General features: G+C 34.2%; 1 protein-coding gene and 1 long non-coding RNA gene across 2 annotated transcripts; both read left to right on the forward strand.

The window, feature by feature from the left end:
- Positions 1 to 1,045: 1,045 nt before the first annotated feature.
- LOC132557287 (mitotic spindle assembly checkpoint protein MAD2A-like) lies at positions 1,046 to 7,518 on the forward strand. Its single transcript, XM_060221774.1, has 5 exons — positions 1,046 to 1,115; positions 2,356 to 2,502; positions 3,019 to 3,139; positions 4,704 to 4,807; positions 6,868 to 7,518. Exons 1-5 carry the CDS (start codon positions 1,046 to 1,048, stop codon positions 7,032 to 7,034), a joined length of 609 nt encoding a protein of 202 aa, XP_060077757.1. The 3' UTR covers positions 7,035 to 7,518.
- Positions 7,519 to 18,816: 11,298 nt separating this feature from the next.
- Positions 18,817 to 20,115, forward strand: LOC132557280 (uncharacterized). The gene is made up of 3 exons (XR_009554503.1): positions 18,817 to 18,838; positions 19,696 to 19,789; positions 20,055 to 20,115. It is a non-coding gene; the product is annotated as an uncharacterized LOC132557280 (long non-coding RNA).
- The last annotated feature ends 1,004 nt before the right edge of the window (positions 20,116 to 21,119 follow it).

Genomic DNA, 21,119 nt, shown 5'->3' on the forward strand with positions numbered 1-21,119 from the left:
GATCAACATCATTAACAGCAAATAACAATGGAAATATGATTTTCATGAATCAATATATTAGTATATAAACAGTAAAGGGTGCGATTGTATGTCATGGCAGAGCAAATTAATTTACCATTACAATTGTATTAAGACACATATGAAAACAATGAAATTAAATATGCTGAACAATATCCGTGATAGACGTAACACCAATTTGTTCAATAAAACAGTTTTTAAAAGACGCGGTATATGATAAAGTCAATAGATTACGATTATAAAAGTACATGATATTCTTCTTTTCCTTTCCATGAACATTCTCCTTAGTCTTTTCTGGCTATTCTTGTCTGTTGAAAAACACAACAGTAGACGCAAGACCCGTAAAATAAATTATAATCATCGGCGCAGTTTTTTTTTCCTTTAGAAGTTCGCATACCTTGTAAATTGTATTCTTTATGTTTAGATAAATATCGTATAAGTTTAATTTTGATTTTCGTTCGAAGGTTCGTATCTGCAACCTGATTTAAAACAGATTATCATTTTACAGTACGTTCTAAATATCTTCTTAAGTATGTAGTGCACAATGAGGATTTTTTAATCAGATTGTCGTATATTTCACTGAATCACTTTACAATCAGGGTCCGGAATACAATTAAGATACAAGGAGAAAATAATTCTTCAAATATCTATGTAGATTATATATGTTAAAAGCTTCAATTCGACATCCTAAACTGGTTGTTATATTGCCAGCAGAGACATACTCTGTAGATTAAGATGGCGTCAAATTTGTGCTGAACACTTTTATGCGAGTTAGTTCCCCTCTGTCAAATAAATAGTTGGAATTGTGTTATGTTTTCGCAATATGCATTAACTGGTATTAATTTATTCTCATATCATATGGGTTCCATTTCGATTGGAAACATTTGACAGGATTAAATAAATTTTATCAAAACTCACTGCACTCTCTGCTATAATGTAATGAAATGAGCAAATTTATCGATGAGTAAGCTCCCTTGCCTAGAAGATTAATTATAGAGGGCGCAACGAATGGCGCGAACATTGAATAATGGCTGCTACTTCATCTCAGAACGCCATCACCTTGAAGGGATCGACTGAAATCGTGTCTGAATTCTTTTGTAAGTATAAGAGTATTGAATTGTAACACGAGTTGGTCATGATCAATATCAACAATTTCTCTTGATAATACAGAAAGTCTATGTCCGCTGTCAGCAATCGTATTGCTGTGGTAGAGTTGAACACTCATTTTGACTGTCAGGCCATGTCTTAGGAGATAGACACATATCTGCATCAACTGAATTGTCATCAGCATTAAATCTAAAACACATCCTCTCTTCGATACCAGCCTTTTATTAATCTGTAAACATATCGTGAAATCGTAAATATAAGCAATCTTGAGTGTCAGTTCTTGATTATGTTGATATTCCTCATTCACTACAAAATTTGATTGCTGGCCTACAAGGGCAACATTGACTAATATCTTTACCAAATGAAACTTCCGACCTCCCCGTCATTTGTCTTTTTTTTAAATATAAAAAGCCAGTCAAAATACGTTTTGTCCTTTCTGGAAGTACACATGTACAGACCAATGTTTACCACGGGGATTTGTCCCCGAGGTATATGTAGCAGCAGTTGTTTGTTTTATGTTACTTTGTTTATTTTGCTTGTTCGAACAACCAGAAGGATATATATTAGGATGAGTTAATTGTACCAGATTACTGCACTAGAGTTTTGTGCTTTGACTACTTTCCTCCATTGTTTTATTGTGAAAGAACAGGGAAAACATTCATTGCTGTAAAGTGCTCTGACCAGGTATGGAACCTGTGTCCCAAACTAGGCTGCATTTTTAATACTTTAAGACTTGTAGTATACCAAAAGATAAAATATATGTAACACTGGTAAAGTACTAGCCGCAAAATACCGCTCCGCTGGAGAGAACTTCTCTTTAGATTGATCGGTTGAACGTCAGACTAGAAAGCCAGGGGTCCGGGGTTTGATTCCAGGGCTCTCACACCCCATTTTCGGACTGGGGCCTGGGGCCCTTAGGATTGAGAAAAATAGCAGTGTTTTCCTTAGAATTGGGAAAACTTGGGGTCTCAATTCGGAAAAAAAGATACTATTTTGCATTGGGAATGGGGCTGAATATCAGCCCCAAATCTGGCAGATCGAGAGCCCTGGATTCCTAGCAGAGGCATAGAAGTAAATCATAACATGATCTGTTACATTGGCGCCCATGCTTTTTTTTTTTTACCAAGGTTACATATAATTGAATGTAAATTGGTCAACATCACCTCTCCATCACCAAGTCATGTCTTCTGATATGGACAGATATCAACATTAGTTTTACTTTCTTTCCAGGGTATGGAATCAACAGTATTCTGTACCAGCGAGGAATCTACCCTCCAGAAGATTTTACGCGAGTACAACAGTATGGCCTGACTCTGCTGGTGTCTTCAGATGATGCCCTTAAAAATTATCTAAATGAAGTGCTGTCACATGTTAAAAGTATATAACCTACATAGTTTTTGTTTATATGGTTGCCTGTATCTGGGAAGATGACTTTTTTTTAAGTCTAAACATATCAAATATTTAAGGCAAAATTATTTTCCAAACTGTTGCCTCTCTTTTGAAATTTAATTTTAGGCCAAGTTGCACTACACACATTATATATCATAAAAAAAATATTCAAAATTGAGGGTAGCAATCCAAACTGTTGCCTCTCTTTTGAAATTTAATTTTAGGCCAAGTTGCACTACACACGTTATATATCATAAAAAAAATATTCAAAATTGAGGGTAGCAATCTATTTCAGTCAGCAACTAGATTATATATATAGGAGATATCTTTCAAATGAAAAAAAAGATACCACATAGACAACTACTTTATTCAAGGTAACTTGTAGAATAATCTGATTTATGAATACACTTAATTGTTATAGTAATGAAGTATTACTGGGTAGTTAATGTACTTTTGTACATAAGCATGGATTTTAGAGATGTATCTTTCAATACTCTTTTGTAGAATGGCTGTTGAGTATGACAGTGAAGAAACTAGTTGTTGTTATTAAAGACATAGACACCAACGAGGTGATGGAGAGATGGCAGTTTGATGTAGAGTGTGATAAAACTGTGTTAGAAGAAAGGTATGTATACAGTATCAAAGAACAGTCCAGGACCTTGAAAGTACAAACTTAAGTACAAACTTGATTGGGAAAAATCATATTGATAAGTCATATTGTAAATATGCACTCACGCCTTTCTAATGAAGGAACATAATACTGTATTTATTCCAATAAACGCCCTGGGGGCGTGAAATTTTTCAAACAGGGGGCGATTAATAGAACACAAAATTTCATAATTTGTTGGTCGTGACATGCCATGGCTGCCACTTAAAAACATTGTTTAGCAAACTAACGAATTACTCAGCAAAGAATGCATTTGAAAATTGCAGTAATTCCAACATCGTTGTAGCTTTAAACATTGTTGTCAATTGCATTCTGATAACCTGAATTCTTGTATGAAACATCGTGTCAGCTTCAGTCAAAAACGTACAATGTTCATCATCGCTTGTAGGCCTAGTTTGCATAACAAAATGAAAAAACACAGTGGTATATAAGCCAGTCTGTTTCTTAATAAATCCCACATACCTGATAACAATGTCTGGGACAAAATGAAATTACGACACTGCTTTCAATCATCTTCGCAGAGGAGAAGGGTAAACATGCCGCTGCGAAAGTGTTTCGTGTTGACAGAAAACGAGTGCGGGGCTGGTGTCAAAACAAAGAAAAATTAGAAAATCTTTCTAAAACATCTAAACACTGTAAAGGAGGTGGTAGGCATGTCAGATATGAAGATATTGACAAAAATCTGATGAGATGGCTACAGGAGAGACGGGAGGCCGGAATACGAGTGACTGGGAAAGCATTGCGGTTTGAGGCCCTGCGTATGCATAAGGCAAATGGTAGTCAATCGTTCAAAGCCTCATATGGATGGTTTTCTAAATTCAAAAAGAGACATAACATTTCGTTCAGGGGATCTACGCATGTGGCACAACATGAAGTTTCATTAATTGATTATCGTATTGACAGTTTTTTGAATTTCGTGTTAAGAATGCATCGGCTACGAGAATAACCCGATAGCCATATCGCTAACATGGACGAAACCCCGGTGTGGTTTGACATGCCAGGAAAATCGACATTGGCAATGAAGGGGGAAAAGGAGGTCAGAGTTTACAGTACTGGCCACAAAAAACAAAAAAATAATGGTTACACTGGCAACATATGCCGATGGGACTAAAATCGCCCCCCTTGTGCACATGCCAGGCATTCGTCCCCTTCCGAAAGATGACATACCAAGTGGTATTGTGGTATACATGTGCGAGGCTGGACAAAAATCCTGGGCAAACGGGGAAAGTATAAAATTTTGGTTAAAAAAACAGGTTGGGGGGTGGTGGGCGTTTATTAGAGACTGGGCGTTTATTGGAATAAATACGGTATAGTATGCTGCTGAGCACAAGAGTTATAATTTGAAAAATTAGAGAGGGAAAAGACAGCACTTCTTGGTGACCTTACAATCCATTATCTTTCTTTACATTTATTTACCTTCTTTTTCTTCTTAATTGATTTTAAAATTTTATTATACAGCAATGGTGACAATGTATTTAACTTAATTACTTTCATTCACATATTCCTATTTTTGTGTTATCAGTAAACCAAGAGAAAAGTCAGTGAAAGAAATCAACAAAGAAATTTGTTCTGTGATACGGCAGATAACAGCCTCTGTGACCTTTCTGCCTTTGCTGGAAAGTGCTTGTAAGTATCATATTAACTTGACAGTGATCTTTTTTACTTCGTTTCACGGTTGAAATCAGAAAAAGCTGTATCCCCTTGCGAAAAAGCAGTTTACCCCAAAATAGAGACAAGAATGTAGTTCCTAATTTGAAGCTATATCACTATTTTCATCCCCCGCTTTCACCTAAACAAGGGGATATTAATTTGGGTTCGTCCGTCTGTCTGTCACACTTTCATTTCCGTGTTCTAACTTCCCCAAATCTCATCCAATTTGAGTTAAACTTGGTCAGCAGAAACTTGGTCAGCAGATGCATCTTGGGGTCATTAAGACTGAGTTGGACTATCAGTGTCATCTGTTAATGATTATGCATACTATTGAGGTATCCTTTGATTTCATTGGTCAGTTATCTGTAAATATAATTCCATTTAGATGAAACTTGGTCAGCAGATGCATATTAGGGCACATAAGACTGAGTGCAGCAATCAGCATCTTATGCTAATATATATGCATACTAATTAGGTATGCTTTCATTTCTTTGGTTGGTCAGTTTTTGTGCTCTAACTTTCCTAAATATAATCTGATTTAGATGTAACTTGAAGTCCCACAAATATTATCCAGTCCCCTATACCGATCATCATATTGTGTGGACTGCTATACCTGCTGATGACCATAGATCTGCTAAGCACCATTATAGTTACTAGCATGCAAGTTTTCTTCAATTAGTTCACTTTATTGGTTAATATTTGATATGTCCAATAAAACATCTACTCTCTATAATCCTTTACATCTTTCTTTGGCTTTAAAGCAACACATCATAGCTCGAGAGAATATATCATTCTATATAGCATTATGACATGTTTACTCCTAACCTCTAAAATATTTGCTTACAATATGTTTGGAAGGAGGGGGGATATAAATTCCATGAATTTGCTTGTTTACCCAGTTTATGAACATACATACACATACCTTGTAAGTTAAGCTTCAAAAAGAAATTTGCCTTGATACTTATGTGTGATGCCCATGTAACTCTCAATTACCTACTTAAATGTTTTGACTTCCATTTACTATGATGTAACCTTACCAAAATCAGTTGCATAAGAACAACTGCCAATCTAAACAGCACGAGGTAAAACATTGAAATGATAAAGATCAGCATGGGACTGCCTCAGTGCTTAATTAGGTGTCTGAAATATCTCTCGTCATCTGCATTTGTACAGAAGTTCTGTTATACATTGATATGTTGTGGCCCTTGGAGTAGAGACCAGTTTTTTTGCTCAAGTTGATAACTGATTGGATACCATACATTTTTATGAAATTTTGCAGCTGCTGTTTTTGAAAAGCAATTCTGTATGATTCACAAGTCTAAAATATTGAGGCAGCTACTGTTTGAAAATTTTGAACCTTCTGTATAAATTTATGACTGAAAGTACTAAAGTACTTTTATATTGTAACCAGCATGGGTATTTGGCAGACTGAAATAATTTGCTCAAAATAGACTATTCTTCTGTAACCACTAACAACAGAACATATTGTTCAGAATTGTGATGAGTCCTATTTCTAGCCAGAGTTATTCTTTAAAGTGAGTACATGTCTCACAGAAGTCTTAAATTATGTTTATAATATTTGCTTTTTAAAGTAATATTTAAGTCGCTTGGTATTTCTTATGAGTTTTCAGTATTGCTTTTGTCATGATTAATCTGCAATTTATTTTCACAAGTCCTTTTCAGCTTCATTGCTGTAAACAATGGGTCCCACAATGTGAAATTTAAGTGTTTCCAGAAATCCTATGAGTTCCATCAAAATTCTCTGAGTACATGACTTCAGAGTCACATGTGGATATATCACTGCTTTTGTATAAGAGACGCTGAATCCCAAACAATACTGACACCTGAATTACATGGGAATCTAGACAGTTAGCATAACTTAATTCAATCATTATTTTGGAAACTGTTGATATGATTTCAAATGCCAATATGCAAATGTAGGATTTTACAGAAATATTTTCGTTATATAGAATGTGTCCAGAACCTGCTCTTATTCATTGAAATATAACTTTAACTTTTTTTTTCTTTTTTTACAGGTGCCTTTGACTTACTGGTATATACAGACAAGGATGTCGAGGTGCCCAGCTCGTGGGGCGAGGATGGCCCACACTTCATTGCCAACTCAGAGGAAGTTAGACTGCGTTCCTTCTCTACCAGCATACACAAGCTTGACACCATGGTGGCTTATAAAAAGACGGACTGAAAGCTAGAGTGTTCTTCCTGAAAGTGCATTAGAAGTTGGATCAAATAGCTTATAGTGCTGGCAGTTAGCCTTAACCATAGAAATGTTTTTCAGTCCTGAAACAAACAATGGACTGTATATAGGAACATACTTTCTTAATATTCACAAAGATGGATTGTAAACTGCTTTCCTGTTTGTTCTATGTTGTACGGTGATTCTGAATGAGACGGAAAAATCCATCAAGTTGTGCTGAAATATCAGAGAAATCTTTGTTCAGCTGAAAGTATTGTTTCATTTCTTATTCATAAAGGGTTTTTGGTTACTAGTGCTTTTTTTTTTTTTTTTTATTTGCTGTAATGAATAAAATCTGACAGGCTAGGTCTGCTTCATAATTATTTTTACATTTCAGTGTTTACTTATTGATAGTGCTTTTATATTTCGTGATTATGTGATCTTGTCATTGTTGTACTATACAAGTACATACTATCTTCTCTTGCTAGCTCATAATGACATTGTAAAAATATTTGATCATCCAATGCTAATTGGTGAGAAATTTTCTGTAAATTGTGATTTATTTCTCACATATTTGCTTGATCATGTTTTCAATAGTCTGATAAACATTTTGGAATGATCATTCATAGCTGTTTTTGCTGATCTTTCCTTTTATATTATAATCAGTTCAAGTTATAACAAAAAGTATGAATTTTGTCTAATATGTGTGGGCTTTCCTACAAATCTGATAACGAAAAAGGATTTCTTGAATTTGAGGAAATTTTAAGTATGACTGTCTGCTAACATTTTGTATATTCATGAATTCAATGTGCCTATAGATGATCTATCACATCTGATTGGTTCATAAAACATTCAACCATTTACTATAAACTATTTTTGTTGTTTTCAAAGATTGAACAAAATTATGGAAAATAGAAAATGAAAATAAATTTGATAGAGGAAATTGAAGTCCATTTCATGAAAAATCCTTTTAGTTTTGTGGTTTTGAAAAAAAAACATGAAAAAAGAAAGATATGTTAAGTAGATCTTGATCATTTGACCGTATTCTAATACTCAAACATGGGTGAATATGTTTTAAAACCAACTCTTTTTTTGACAGGTAGACAGGAGCTTCTTGTTCTATACATTGATAACAGTATCATACTAAAATGAATATGTGATTGATAATGGTGCATTGGTCTTTGTGTAAGGATGAGTTCAAAACTTGATACTGAACTATTTTGCATAACAGGGTGGAAGGACCATTTCATAATGATTGAAGGAGATAATCTTTCTTAATTTTGCTAGATGGATTAACAACCTGTGTCCCTCATAGCTATTTCTGCTGAAATTTCCATAATTTGGATTTGGAACTAACTTCAAGCAGCAGGAGACAAAACATTGTTACATGTATTTAGTCTTTTATGAGTGCATGCAAATTTTGAATTAAAGGCAAGAGACTGTTTTCTTATTTCTGCACTGATGGTAAATACTTTGGATAAAGTTTTGTTTGATATTCAATGTATGTTGACTGGTAATATAATTTTGTACATAGATTTGTAAGTATAGTTGGACCAGAAAAAGCATTACCCTTTTCAGTAAAATATTGATTACAGAGTATTCCCACAGGGAACTTTTGACCTGTTGGCATTACTAAAAACTAATTTAAACGCCCAATTGGAAAATTCCAGGTAAGATTAATCACGATAGGTTATTCTGGTTTGACTACTAGCTTAATAGATGAGCACAATTTAAGATATTTTTTCTATTGTTACATTTCTTTCCCTGAAATCCTTTGTTTTTCTGATTCTTTCTGCCTTTTATCTTCTATTGTGTTCATCAAATATTGAGATATTTGAATCGCTGTAGTGCAAGGCATGCAATGTTTTTTTGTACCTGCTGTTTCTATTGAACTTTAAAACCAAATGTGCAAAGACTTGGGTCTATAGATTGACTTCAATGGATTACTATAGAAGCATGCTTCGTCTGATAACCTGATTGTTGTCAGTATAACCAAAGAATTTAATAGTTGCATAATTGGTTTGTTTTAAAGTTCCTTTACATAAATGCAATGATTAATTAATAATTGATCATATCTTGGATGTAGAGTTAATTTACTGCAGGTTTTGCCTGCTTGACAGATGGCTGTGTGATACTTATGAAAATAAACAATTATCAATGATGGAAAAAGTCTTGAATCTTACCTTGATAATTAACCTGGCCAAAAATACTAAGTATATTTATTATGGCCTAGTGCAGCTGACATTGCCTAATTTTTAGCTCACCTGGTCAGAAAGTCTGGTAATCTTATCCTGTGGTGTCTGCCGTCTGTCAAATGATTCTGAAAATCAATACTAGTCATGAAACAGCGTATTTTTACCTAATTTTCATTAGAAGCACTCTGCTGAAAGGGAACATATTTTGTATAGATGGTGTGTCCCAGCCTCCATGACCTGAAAGGCAGGACCCATTTTTTTTTTTTTTTTTTTATTTCTTTTTTTTATATCTTTAAATCTTGCTCCAGCAATTTGGTCTGTAGGTGAAGGGAACTCATTTTGTGTAAACAGCTTTTCTAGGCCTCCTGGGACAGGAGAGGAGGTGCCCAATAGGGGAGATAGAGCTAGTTCTTTAAGATCCCACTCCTCTTGTAGGAATGACTTTTGCCCAAATTTCGAGTAATGAAAAGCTCTTTGACCTGTAGTCAGAAGACTTCTCATTTGATTTCAATCAGTGATGATTCTTTATTTTTTTTAACTAAATATTCAGTAATATTAAGATATGGTATGTATTTTTTTTTTTTTTTTTTGTATTTTCCCAAACTTTGGTCTTGACCATTGATATCTGAACACGGAAATAATCTAGAGCAAGTGCTTTCTGGTAAAAAGCAATGAAGATTTTGCATGTAATAATTCGAGTTAATTAATTTAAGTAGCTACTGATTTTTATTTATGGTAACAATGACCTCGACCCGAAAATCACTCCCAAGCACTTCCTCTGAAGAGTGAGTGTTAACCCAATAGAACTTTTGGGGGGAACTATACGCCACTTGTATCAATGATGCAGAACCTTTATAACAGAACTGCTCTGAAGCTTGCTATAAAGAAGTGACCTTCATTCATAATGAAGGTCACTGCTACATGTAATAACCTCAATAAACTTTATTATCATGCCATTTAACATTTAACCAAGCTCTGGTTGACCTCATTCTACGAGGCCCTCATAGGTTACAGGGGTAAAACAAGCTGTAGAAACGTTTTTACAATCATCAGAAAGGTCACGAATTAACGACATTTTGCCACAAGTTTCATTGTATTTAGTGCATATTTTATGTGCGAGAAAGAGTAAAAACAACGACCATACTTTTTCGAGCAAAAACATGCATGCAGGTAGGGCAGATTTCGGGAACTGAAGTCTACTAGTAGCCTACCACATGTAAATCTCATAGGATTTTACAGAAGAGGCACAAGTGAACATCACCTTCAAATATAATTAGAATAAGATATACCAGAGCTAAATAAGGATTCAAACTGCACTTTTTCTGTGTGAGTCGTAATTGATGCCGAACTGATATAATAAAACGACACCAACTATGCTAATATTGACAACTTTCCATCATGTTTTGTATGATAAGCGTGATGTTTTTAATTTTCCTACTGTGGATTTTCCATTTCCGGATAGCAGCATCCCTGCATCCCCAACCTATGGTATTTGCATGTCGCAGTTGATTCGATATTGAACATGTTCCCATTATCACGATTTTCGTGCAAGAAGTCGTCAGCTAACTGACAAAATCGTAACATATGGGTTCAAAAGATGCAGGTAGATGAAATTATCGGGAAGTTTTGCGGTCGCCGTAGTCATCTCATTGATAAATATTCTATTTCTTTGTGCAACATGACGCTGGACATATTTGACGCTCGTTAGATTGCCTGCTGGTTCCGTTGTTGTATACCCTGTTCTCATTTGAGAACATGTTATAAATTACTTGGATCGACCAAGGTTTGCATGGTGGATGTCTTCGATGAAGCAGAAGACGTTTGCTCTTCCGGAACACATGTCTTATTTTCATTTGTTCATATTTTGCCATAGTTGCTTGAAAAAATATTGAGTTTGAATAATGATTATGTTGCTATATGTATTTTTCTTGATGCTTTTTTTAACAATGTCTGTTTATTACAATAATAAAACCACCAGACATTCTAATTAGAATCGAGCACATTTAACGTAATATTATACAAATGAGATCATAATAACGATCACTTGGCTTCCCAATTTCCTTCATCAACGTGCATCTGTTGAAACACTTTGTAAAAAGTAAACCTATCAGCTATCGATACGTATTCTGGAAATAGTTATATTGTATAAAGTAATTGAATATCTAACCAGCTGTTGATTTCAAATTCTAATGGATATAGATAACATATTTTAATATGCATATCTCCTGAAGTGAAATTGGAAGACATGGTAAAGGCTATCTGACTTGTTTTACATACTTTTTAGTAAAATCGGTTTGGTATGAAAACAAATACAAGTCAGTCAAAGGACAGTTTATTTCTATTGTAACGTCGATAGCATCAAATTCAACCACGATGTTGTCAACCAGAAATTCGATCATTTAAGGATTTCAATTTCAACAAGTTTTCCCATGGCACCAGCACATATCACGACATTGTACTTGTGCTGCCGTTCACCTTTCTGTGAAAAGACAGCGCTCATTACCTAAGAGTGGTGCATGGGAATGGAGAGAACAGTGTAGACCAATCAACAGAAGAGAACGTACCATCAATGATAGCCAAAACATCTTTGTATTTCTTCAAACCACACATTCCTTTAATTCAACGTCTGAAGTATACATGTTTAGTGTAATTAATATATCGTTACCCGAAATTAGTTGTAAGGAACGTAAAGGTTTGGGTGGATGGCTGAACGAGCAACAAATCATTTGATATGGATTCTTGTGACGTTCTTTCTGTTCAATGTAAACGAGGGAGGTCCGTATCACGGGTTGGCATTCTGCACAACTATGATTGGAAGCATGATTGGCCAATCTAAATTCATCTTTGGTAATATAATTTATTGTGAAGTAAGGATTCCTTTGGTTATCGAGGAAGCTTCACCTACGGACAAGCAAGTGTTTTTCTCAAAATCGTTAAACGTAATCTTTAACATCGGGGTCAGGGAATATGGACTTAGTGCTTTGCTTAGCATTTTAAGCTACTCATGATAGCGATAGTCAAATTTAATCAACTCTGAAAGCGGATCTCACGCATCTCGCACATATCGAATCCTTTCTCTGGTGTAGACGCCAGTGTTCCGCGAAATCTATAAGAATCGTGCACACACGGCAACAACACCATTCAATGTCAGTCTAGAATCATAGAGTCGAATAATGAATTTAATTACATCTTACAACTGTTTCGTCCTTTAAGACTCGTCATGAACGCCAAGTGCCCAAATAAGATGTAAGACGCAGTAGGATGTAACTAAGGAAAACCGAAATTGGTTCAAAGATATGAAGCAAAAATTACCAATGGTATCTGAATGTGCCCCCACGATATTCATTTTTAAATGGACGTAAACGTGTTTCTTTGGGCATCCCATTTAAAACACCTCCCCGTCTAGATATTTACATTTCTTTTGATCACTTTAGACTTTTCTCACTCGTTTCCTAGGTTTCAAAATTTAGGACCTTAGAATCACTGACAAACCCTAGAAGGACACAACAGCTGTATGATGCAATTTCATTCATTGTTTGGCTCTACTGTATCTAACTCTAAATTTGTATTAAAAGATGACATTCTCTTGTGTGTCTTTGGAAATCAACGAGGGATTGCTGACAATGTTCTCTGATATCTAATAAGACACAAGGAAACGGAAAAGTTGAGAAAAAGACGAGGCAAAATTTAGTCGCCCTTATGATCATGCAATCTTGACAGCAAACACGATTCTTACAAGCTACTATACCCATAAAGGACATAATTACTGTATGAGAAATGCAAAGTTTTCTTCTTTATTTCACTATTTCGACGACAGCCGAATTAAAGCATTTTCAACTGAATCAGAATAACGAGTTATTAAAATGTAGTATCGAAATGATATTTTCATAAAAGAACGCTTTGCGTTTAAACCTTAAAACAGCAGATACAAATTAGATTTTAAAAAATAGACATCGTAAAATCTTAATTCAAACTGAAAATGACGATGAGAGCGCCACATATGAGCAAAAGAATTATAAACATTTTGTTATTATCCCCAGGCATGTATAGTTATGAACAATAACATACAACCTATGATAGTTTCTTCATACTGGAACCAATTTACTAATCTTTCTCTTTCAGACGAGATTACCAAGGCCCAGATAAATGATATCCTAATTTCATCGAGTACCATTGCTACCTCCACACAGAGAGAGTGAGGGAGGTCATTGAAACCGTGTGGTGACCTGGCTACACAGTTCTATATAATGGTTAAAGTAAGTGTAAAATTAAGCTAAGCAACATCGACTCACAACAGAGCCAGACCTTTAACAGTGAGTAGAACTAGCTATTACAGATAGATCAATATTGGTCATGTTCTATTTTTAAACCGTTTCGGTTAACTTGTGTTTACAACTACAGAAACTACTCCACAGGATTTGATTTTAATACTATACAGAATTTAACAGGATTATTTCCGAATTTGAACACGGTTAGTATATATTTTACCACAATTATACAAGACGAAGAATATATGTTTAGACGTATTGAAATGCATGTCAGTCATGTGTGTATTGTTACGCTATATTGACCTTTAGGAATACATAACATTTTAACTGATCGACACGTGAACGTCGAAAAAAATCCTTTAAGAATACGATAATAGTGTCATTCAAATGTCATTACCCTCCAGTGGCGGTGTATGTGTAATAAAACACTTTACCAGACTGGAAAACACTATTCTTTCGTCACGACATTACTACATGGTATTGGGTTTAGATATTGATACGAAGCAGTGCCGCGAAGTTAGGTCGCCACCATTGTACAATATACTACCTGTACTTATCGTGAATCTATTTGTGTTATCACTGTAAACAAAAAAGCTAGAATCTTAATGTTGGACAATTGATTCGATAACAAATATCAGCTACCTAGTATGTATTGTGTGATTAATCAACCGTGTATTTATAATATTATTTATTGTTTTCCGAACCTTCAGATCAGGTTTGAACGTTTGCAGCGTAGATTGTCATGTCCCAGTATTGTTAGCTTACACAGTTTTATTTGTACTTATTCTTGTTATGAAAATCATATCATCTCATATCATTACAACTGATATACCTCGATCGTAAACTTTTATATATCCATAGAAAACTTTTGATTTTGTTTTGTGTGTTTTTCCCTGTACATTCTCTCTGTCAATTAGCTTCATTCAATTTGAAACACAAGCTAATAGAGTTTGATCTTCATACGTTCATTGTATATATATTAATGTGTGTGTTGCTAGTTATGCTGAAATATATTAGGACAATAATATTAATGTCTTGAAGTATTAACGTTGAATTTTTCTATTTGACATAATTGAATATTATATTTTTAGTGCTGATCAAACACGGGGTTGGAAACAGAACATAATCTTTGCGTTTTATCAATTAAATTATATAGCAAAATACTTGATATTTCTAGAGAAGATTTGTTTTAAAGTTTACAAAACTAACAAAGCTTTTAACAAATTGACCGTGCCTAACATTAATTGATACTAATTACCTTAATGATGTGAGTTCATCTTTCAATATTTTAAAATTGATTCTTCGTGTTTAAATTCAGCGTTCCTAACAATGGCTTTTTAAAATGTTATGCACAATGTTCTCCATTGCAGATGGTACGAGTTATCATTAAATATGGGCCTTACCAGAGGTGAAACGGTGTATATCACAACGCTGGGAAGATCCAGGGCTTGCAATGTAAGTCCAGCAGAGTTGACTCCCTTGTGCAGTTTAAGCATTGGCAAAACTTTTAGTGATATTCGTATTCATGCTCAAAACAGATTTTAAAATATGCTCCTTCTATAAATAAGGCAAACAGATACACAAAGTATAGGCATATTTGCTTTTAGCTCAGAATCACAGATCTTGAATAAGGTAGACAAAATATTCCATTTTTAAATTCATTTTGTATTTTAATATGTATGTCATTATTCAGCATTTTGATAATTCGAATGCTAATATGCTGCAATTCCTGTACTTTAGGATTACAAACAAACTAATGAGTAACTCTCGTACAATATTTCTGCTTTAAATGTAAGAGACTTGTTGTTCTTACTTTTAGCGGCTATTGCGTCATCCGGTCACGTGGTAATTACTCAAAAAGTCCAGAAGCATGAAGCGTGCGGAGTTTATGTTGATTCGAAATGCGTGTGGTCGTGCAATATTACTAGCCTACAACCTGGTATGTATGTGTTTCTCGTTCACTATTATGTTGATTAAACTTAAGGTAACTGCAACCTAAAAATGTTTTCACAATTCAAGCCTATGCGTTGAAAACAAATAATATCCTAGAAGAAGAAGAAATCATTCCAATTTGCTGTTTCAGGTGACGGAAATTCACATCCACTGTGTAAAGAGGCTTTAAAAGCAATAAAAACTCATCTAGCATCCTAAATACCACATGTTCGGTAAGTGTCATGATCGTCACATAGAAAGAGGATGTGACACGCTTGTACAATGTATTTTGTAAACTTCTTAGAAAGGAGGGGGATGTGTGTCGTGTAGATCGTTAACTTACGTAGCCCGGGGTGTATGGAAACCTATCAGGTCTGGATAGGAGTCTAAGATTAAACATACGATTGCAAACTTCTTTAAAATGATACACGCCTAATGAAAAATCACATTTCAGTTGATATAAGCACGGCGAAGATGAATGTCGATTCCTGAACTACTATTGTAATAGAAATATGTGCAATATCTAAAAATTACAAATATAGTCGATTGATACACATACTCTTGATTTTGAAGTGCATGAATTTTACAAGCGAAATGATTACTTTGGTGTCATGATGATTAAAACACACACACACACACTCCATCACTCTCACACACCTTAACATTTTTTCGTCAAATTACATAACAATACATTTAAATTGAAATTTCTTTTTCTAACAGACGACTCTGTACAAGACGAGAGTCGCCTACCTACATCTTCAATGACGGTTCCTACCTAAAGCATAGACGGATCGGAGCCTGATGTCCTGAGACTGTAGAAACAAAATAAATGAATATCTATATCATCAACTGCCTTAACTTGTCTGTATTGCAGCATCATGAACGTAATCTAGCATCTAGGTAGCTAACTAACAATCGGAATATGGAAATTTATTGAGCACGTAAAAAATAAAATAAATTATCACAATTATTACAAAAACATTGAAAGTGTATGCAAATAGAGGATGGCACAGCGACACACATCAGTAAGACTTTAAATAAATCATAGTTGCTATTAAAATGTGTTTCGGTAATTTAACTCGATTATTTAAAGACGAGGAGTAACGTATGTTTATGTATCTCTAATACAATTTGTTTTCGCTGCTTTTTCAAATAATTTATAACATCCTTGTATCGACTTTGTACTTTCAAATATGTTAGTAAAGCGATCCCTACTTTGCTGTAGTTGTTCGAAGGCTGGTAAGAGATAACCATTGGTCAGTGAAAATTTTCAAAAAAAGAATCTAACAAAATAAGAAACTGTTTTTTTATCTTTTCACAGATGTAGGGTTATTGAGACAGGTCAGATTGATATCTTTGGAGTTATAAATTGCATTTAAAATTTCAGTTTGTTCATTAGTAGCGATTTTTTAATGTTTTACTGTAGCTAACGTTTAAGTGACCGTTTCCTGGCTGCTTAATCTTTATGCTTAGTTTTTTTTCAAATGTTTAGAGAATTCAAGATTCCGACCCATAAAACCTGAAATACCTCACTATTCGTCAGCAATGTGTATATCATAAGATACATTAAATATTGCTTTAGTTTTTGATTTCTGGAAAAAAAACCCACCAAACTAAAAATATATGGACTAGTAACAAACATAACACACCCATGAAAGCTAAATCTGTACAAAGGAGTTGAATAAGCGACGAACTATTCAACAACTGGCCAGATTCTAAAACACAAACTACCTCAATTTTATAGAAGAGATATCTACAAACGCTGGTTTTTTGAAGAGATCATAAGATTGTATAAAATCACCGGTACCAAGTGGACATACGTAAATGAGAAAAATGTCATCAGTATGATACTAGGACGTTAAAAATCATTGAAATGTATGTATTCCGACAAGGAAAATTTATCTAAACCCTTAAAATCAATCGTTAACTAGATTTTAGTTCCTAATATGGCCAGGGGAGGTATGGGATTTATTAGTCAGTTATCGTGTTTTTGGACCACGACAGGTACATGTAACATAATCCATTGTTATCTGACAGAACAATGTAACGGAAATTCCAATACAAGCTATAAATTCAAACTTACATACAAAACATTTTCCTTTTGGATAGAAACTGGGTGACGCTGTCTTATCTGGAATTAATTATATATATATATATATAGGTATATCTTAGGTATTTTTTAATTTGAATTTCAATATCGGCTTATAGTCCGACTGGTATTTAAATCTACCAAGCACTAGACAAAAATTAGTAAAATACTGTTTACATGTATCATATTGTGGTCGTTAGGGGGCAATTTAAGACTTGAAAAATCGACACTTTCACCCTAAGTTGATCTAAACACTCAACCTTTTAATGGACGCCAACTCACACAGCCTTTGTATATTCACGTATCATAGGGATAAAACACAACGCGGTCGTACACAATATGATTTCAAGGTTTAAATGAATCGATATTGGACATGTTCTATTTTTAGACGCTTTGGTTTGCGTTGATCACATTAAATATCGACGTTGGAAGACTAAGAACAAAGTAATTCAGTACTGAAAAATTGCAGAATTTGGACAAAGTGAGTATCTCATCGTAGTAAACAAAAAGTTGATTAAATGTATATTGTTCAATGATATCGTCATGATACATAAAATAAGAATAAAGTTAGCCTGTGTGAATGTTTGTATATCATGTGTATATAACCTGTATATATCATGTAAAAACCGACTTACGGTGGATAAAGAATTTGAACTTCAACCAGAAATGTCATTGACTAAATTTTATGGCAGATTGAGTTACCCTACGGCGGTATATCATAGCTGAATAATGTGCTGTAAATGATATACAGAATATGGAATAATTTCCACAGTGTCATATACTTCGTTAACCAGGTTAAGAATTATGTATGATATAATTTGTGTTGTAGATGGTGCGGCTTGTCCTGAAGTATGGACCGTACCGGATGTGAGGCCGTGAAGTGACCAATCTAAAGAGGGTCAAAGGCTTGTTGTGTAAGTGTGAAATTAGCATATAGAATTTATATAATGAAACCCTATTCTCAAAAGTTGCTTTAGAAAATTATATTTCCTTTCCAATTTTTTAAAGTGAGCTGTTGTAATTATTATACAAGTCATACTTGAATAAATAAGAGAACTCTTCCTGAAGATATGCTATATCATTTTGCACATATATCTTATACTTTAGAATACGCTAAAATCAGAATAATTTATTTCAAACACTTACCGTTTATTACATATTTCGTAATAAAGATTTTATGTTATGCTTTCTTTTCTGAAAAAAAACCAGCTGCTTTGGCATCAGCGGGTCACAAGGTCACTACACAAAAGACCCAAATGAAGGGAGCGTGTGAGATATACATAGGTCCTCAACTTGTATGGTCGTGTAATATCACCTCATTTATGGAAGGTGAGTGTCTGTATCCTCAATACTTCCCAATCTCATCTATTTCACCCGAATGTCGATGTTTAGAGTTAGAAAACATAAACAATTAAACAAATAGATAAAAACAAGGGAATTTAAATACGTAATTAATTATCCTTTCCAATTGACATTTGAAACGAAAATGTCAGTAATGTCTTCGATGTCTATATTTTTTGTAATTTATGCAACATTTTGTGTTGAAAGTTTTTGTTTTTCTCCTCAAGAGAATTGTATCCTATCTTTAAGGGATACTCATAGCGCTACTATTTCCTTTTGAAAATTGATACGAATTGTTGAATTATATTGATTTGAGGCCTCCTCTTCATACCTTCTCCTCACCTATTTTTTTTCAATAATATTCTACAAATTTTCCTGATAGCGATATCCCTGTATCCCCACCCTATGGTGTTTACGCGTCATTGTTGCTTCAATATTCAAGGGCCTGCTCCCATTATCACGACTTTCGTGCAGGCAGATGAAAGTAATGAGGAAGGTTTTCGGTCGTCATAGTGATTTCATTAAGAAATATACTGTTTCTTTATACTATATGAAGCTGGACATGTTTGATGCTGGTTATTTTGCTTGTTTCCGTTAGTATGTACATTACTTACATTGTCCTTAGATTGACCAAGGTTTACATGGCGGATGTTGTCATTGAAGCAGAAGACGTGTACTCTTCCGGAACTCCTGGTCTTATTCTCCTTGTACTTTTTCAAGTGTCTCCAAGTAAATCTTTCGTTTATTTAAATTTTGCAGTATTTTTATTTTACATCCCAAATCACATAACACATTCTTGAGTAATTTCGATGTAATCTAAAACTGTTTCTTTATTTATTTTCTAGGTGATTGCGCTTCCCATCCATTGTGTGTGGAGGCAGTCAAGACCATTGAAGCGCTCATTGCCTCGCCCAAGTGACCGTAACATCATCACATAATGTAATTTCAAATTATTTCAATATGAAATAATTAATTCAATTATTAAGATCTTACGCTGGTTTAGGATGACAGTCGATAACCGATCAATCTAATAGAAATCGATGTTAATACTTTCATACGTAGTGAGTTTAAATATCGACTATTAATTAGATTGATAATTCCTATTTGCCCGTTACACGTGTGCATCAAGATTAAAGCCAATACTGAATTGGACAACATTCCTATCGTGTTCATTCATTCATTCATTTCATTTTTTCTCCATCAGAAACTATGCCACAGAAGTTGGATAGAACTAATGTCAAAACCTACGTCTCCAATGATGGTTCCTACTTAAAACACAGACGAGTCTGAACCTGATGTCCTGAGAATGTAGAAATAAAGAAATAAAATTTAATAATATTTTCGTTGTCAATATACCGTGATCAGGAACCTTGTTCGTGTAGGCGTGCATGTTTCAATTCATACTACTTTAAGTAATCTTTCGTTTTGACTATTATGATTAACCTTTTCGGATTTTTCTACTTTTAATACTTTAGACCTTATCGAGCTCCTGAAGAACAAAATAATTACAAATTATTTGGCGAGATTGTGTCTAGTTCAAAATTTGTACTGAAGTTGCTGTACAGTGGTACATCTGTTGTAAATTCCTAATGAATCAATCCATATGTGCATTACAGAAAACCCATCTGACGTGCTTTAACATGTAAAATATACCTCCAACATGTCGCTTTAAGTATGAATTTTAAACGCGAGAAGCTGCCATCTATGATTGTGTTAAAGATTTCCTGATAAACATCAACACTTGAAAGATCAGAGACACTAAATCTTTTTAAACTACCAGCATTCAGGGAAAATATCTTCAACTGTATATTTGCTGTTTTAAATTGTACTTTGGTTAAAGCTACGAATAAAATCTGCTCCGATATTAAATTTGATATAAGGTAAGAGTTTATCATTATGACAAAGTGTTAAAGAGGCTTTTGCTACTGTACATGGTCTATTTTCTATCAAGAATATGGTTGAAAAAATATGGGATTATGAATATTTCCTTTGTTGTCTTTTATCCGTTGTTAGTTTAGATTGTTTACCTAATCCTAGCTTTGAGTGATGACATCAGGGACAGGTCAGATATTGTCAATAAGAAAAGTATCTCTGCATGTGGTAAAATACATTTTTTGAAGAGGTAATGGATACGTTTCCTGTCATTTTCTTAATACGTGTAATTGGGCTGTCGCGACCAACAGAAAGGTGTATCAGGGAGAGACTGTTTAAACTAAACAGAAATCTATAAATAGCTCGTCATGGGTATTCTATACACAGGTATACGACT

The sequence above is a fragment of the Ylistrum balloti genome, unplaced genomic scaffold, assembly GCF_031769215.1.
Source record: "Ylistrum balloti isolate Yb309-2 unplaced genomic scaffold, AGI_CSIRO_Ybal_v1 Utg370654, whole genome shotgun sequence".
In the NCBI taxonomy this organism is placed as follows: Eukaryota; Metazoa; Mollusca; class Bivalvia; order Pectinida; family Pectinidae; genus Ylistrum; species Ylistrum balloti.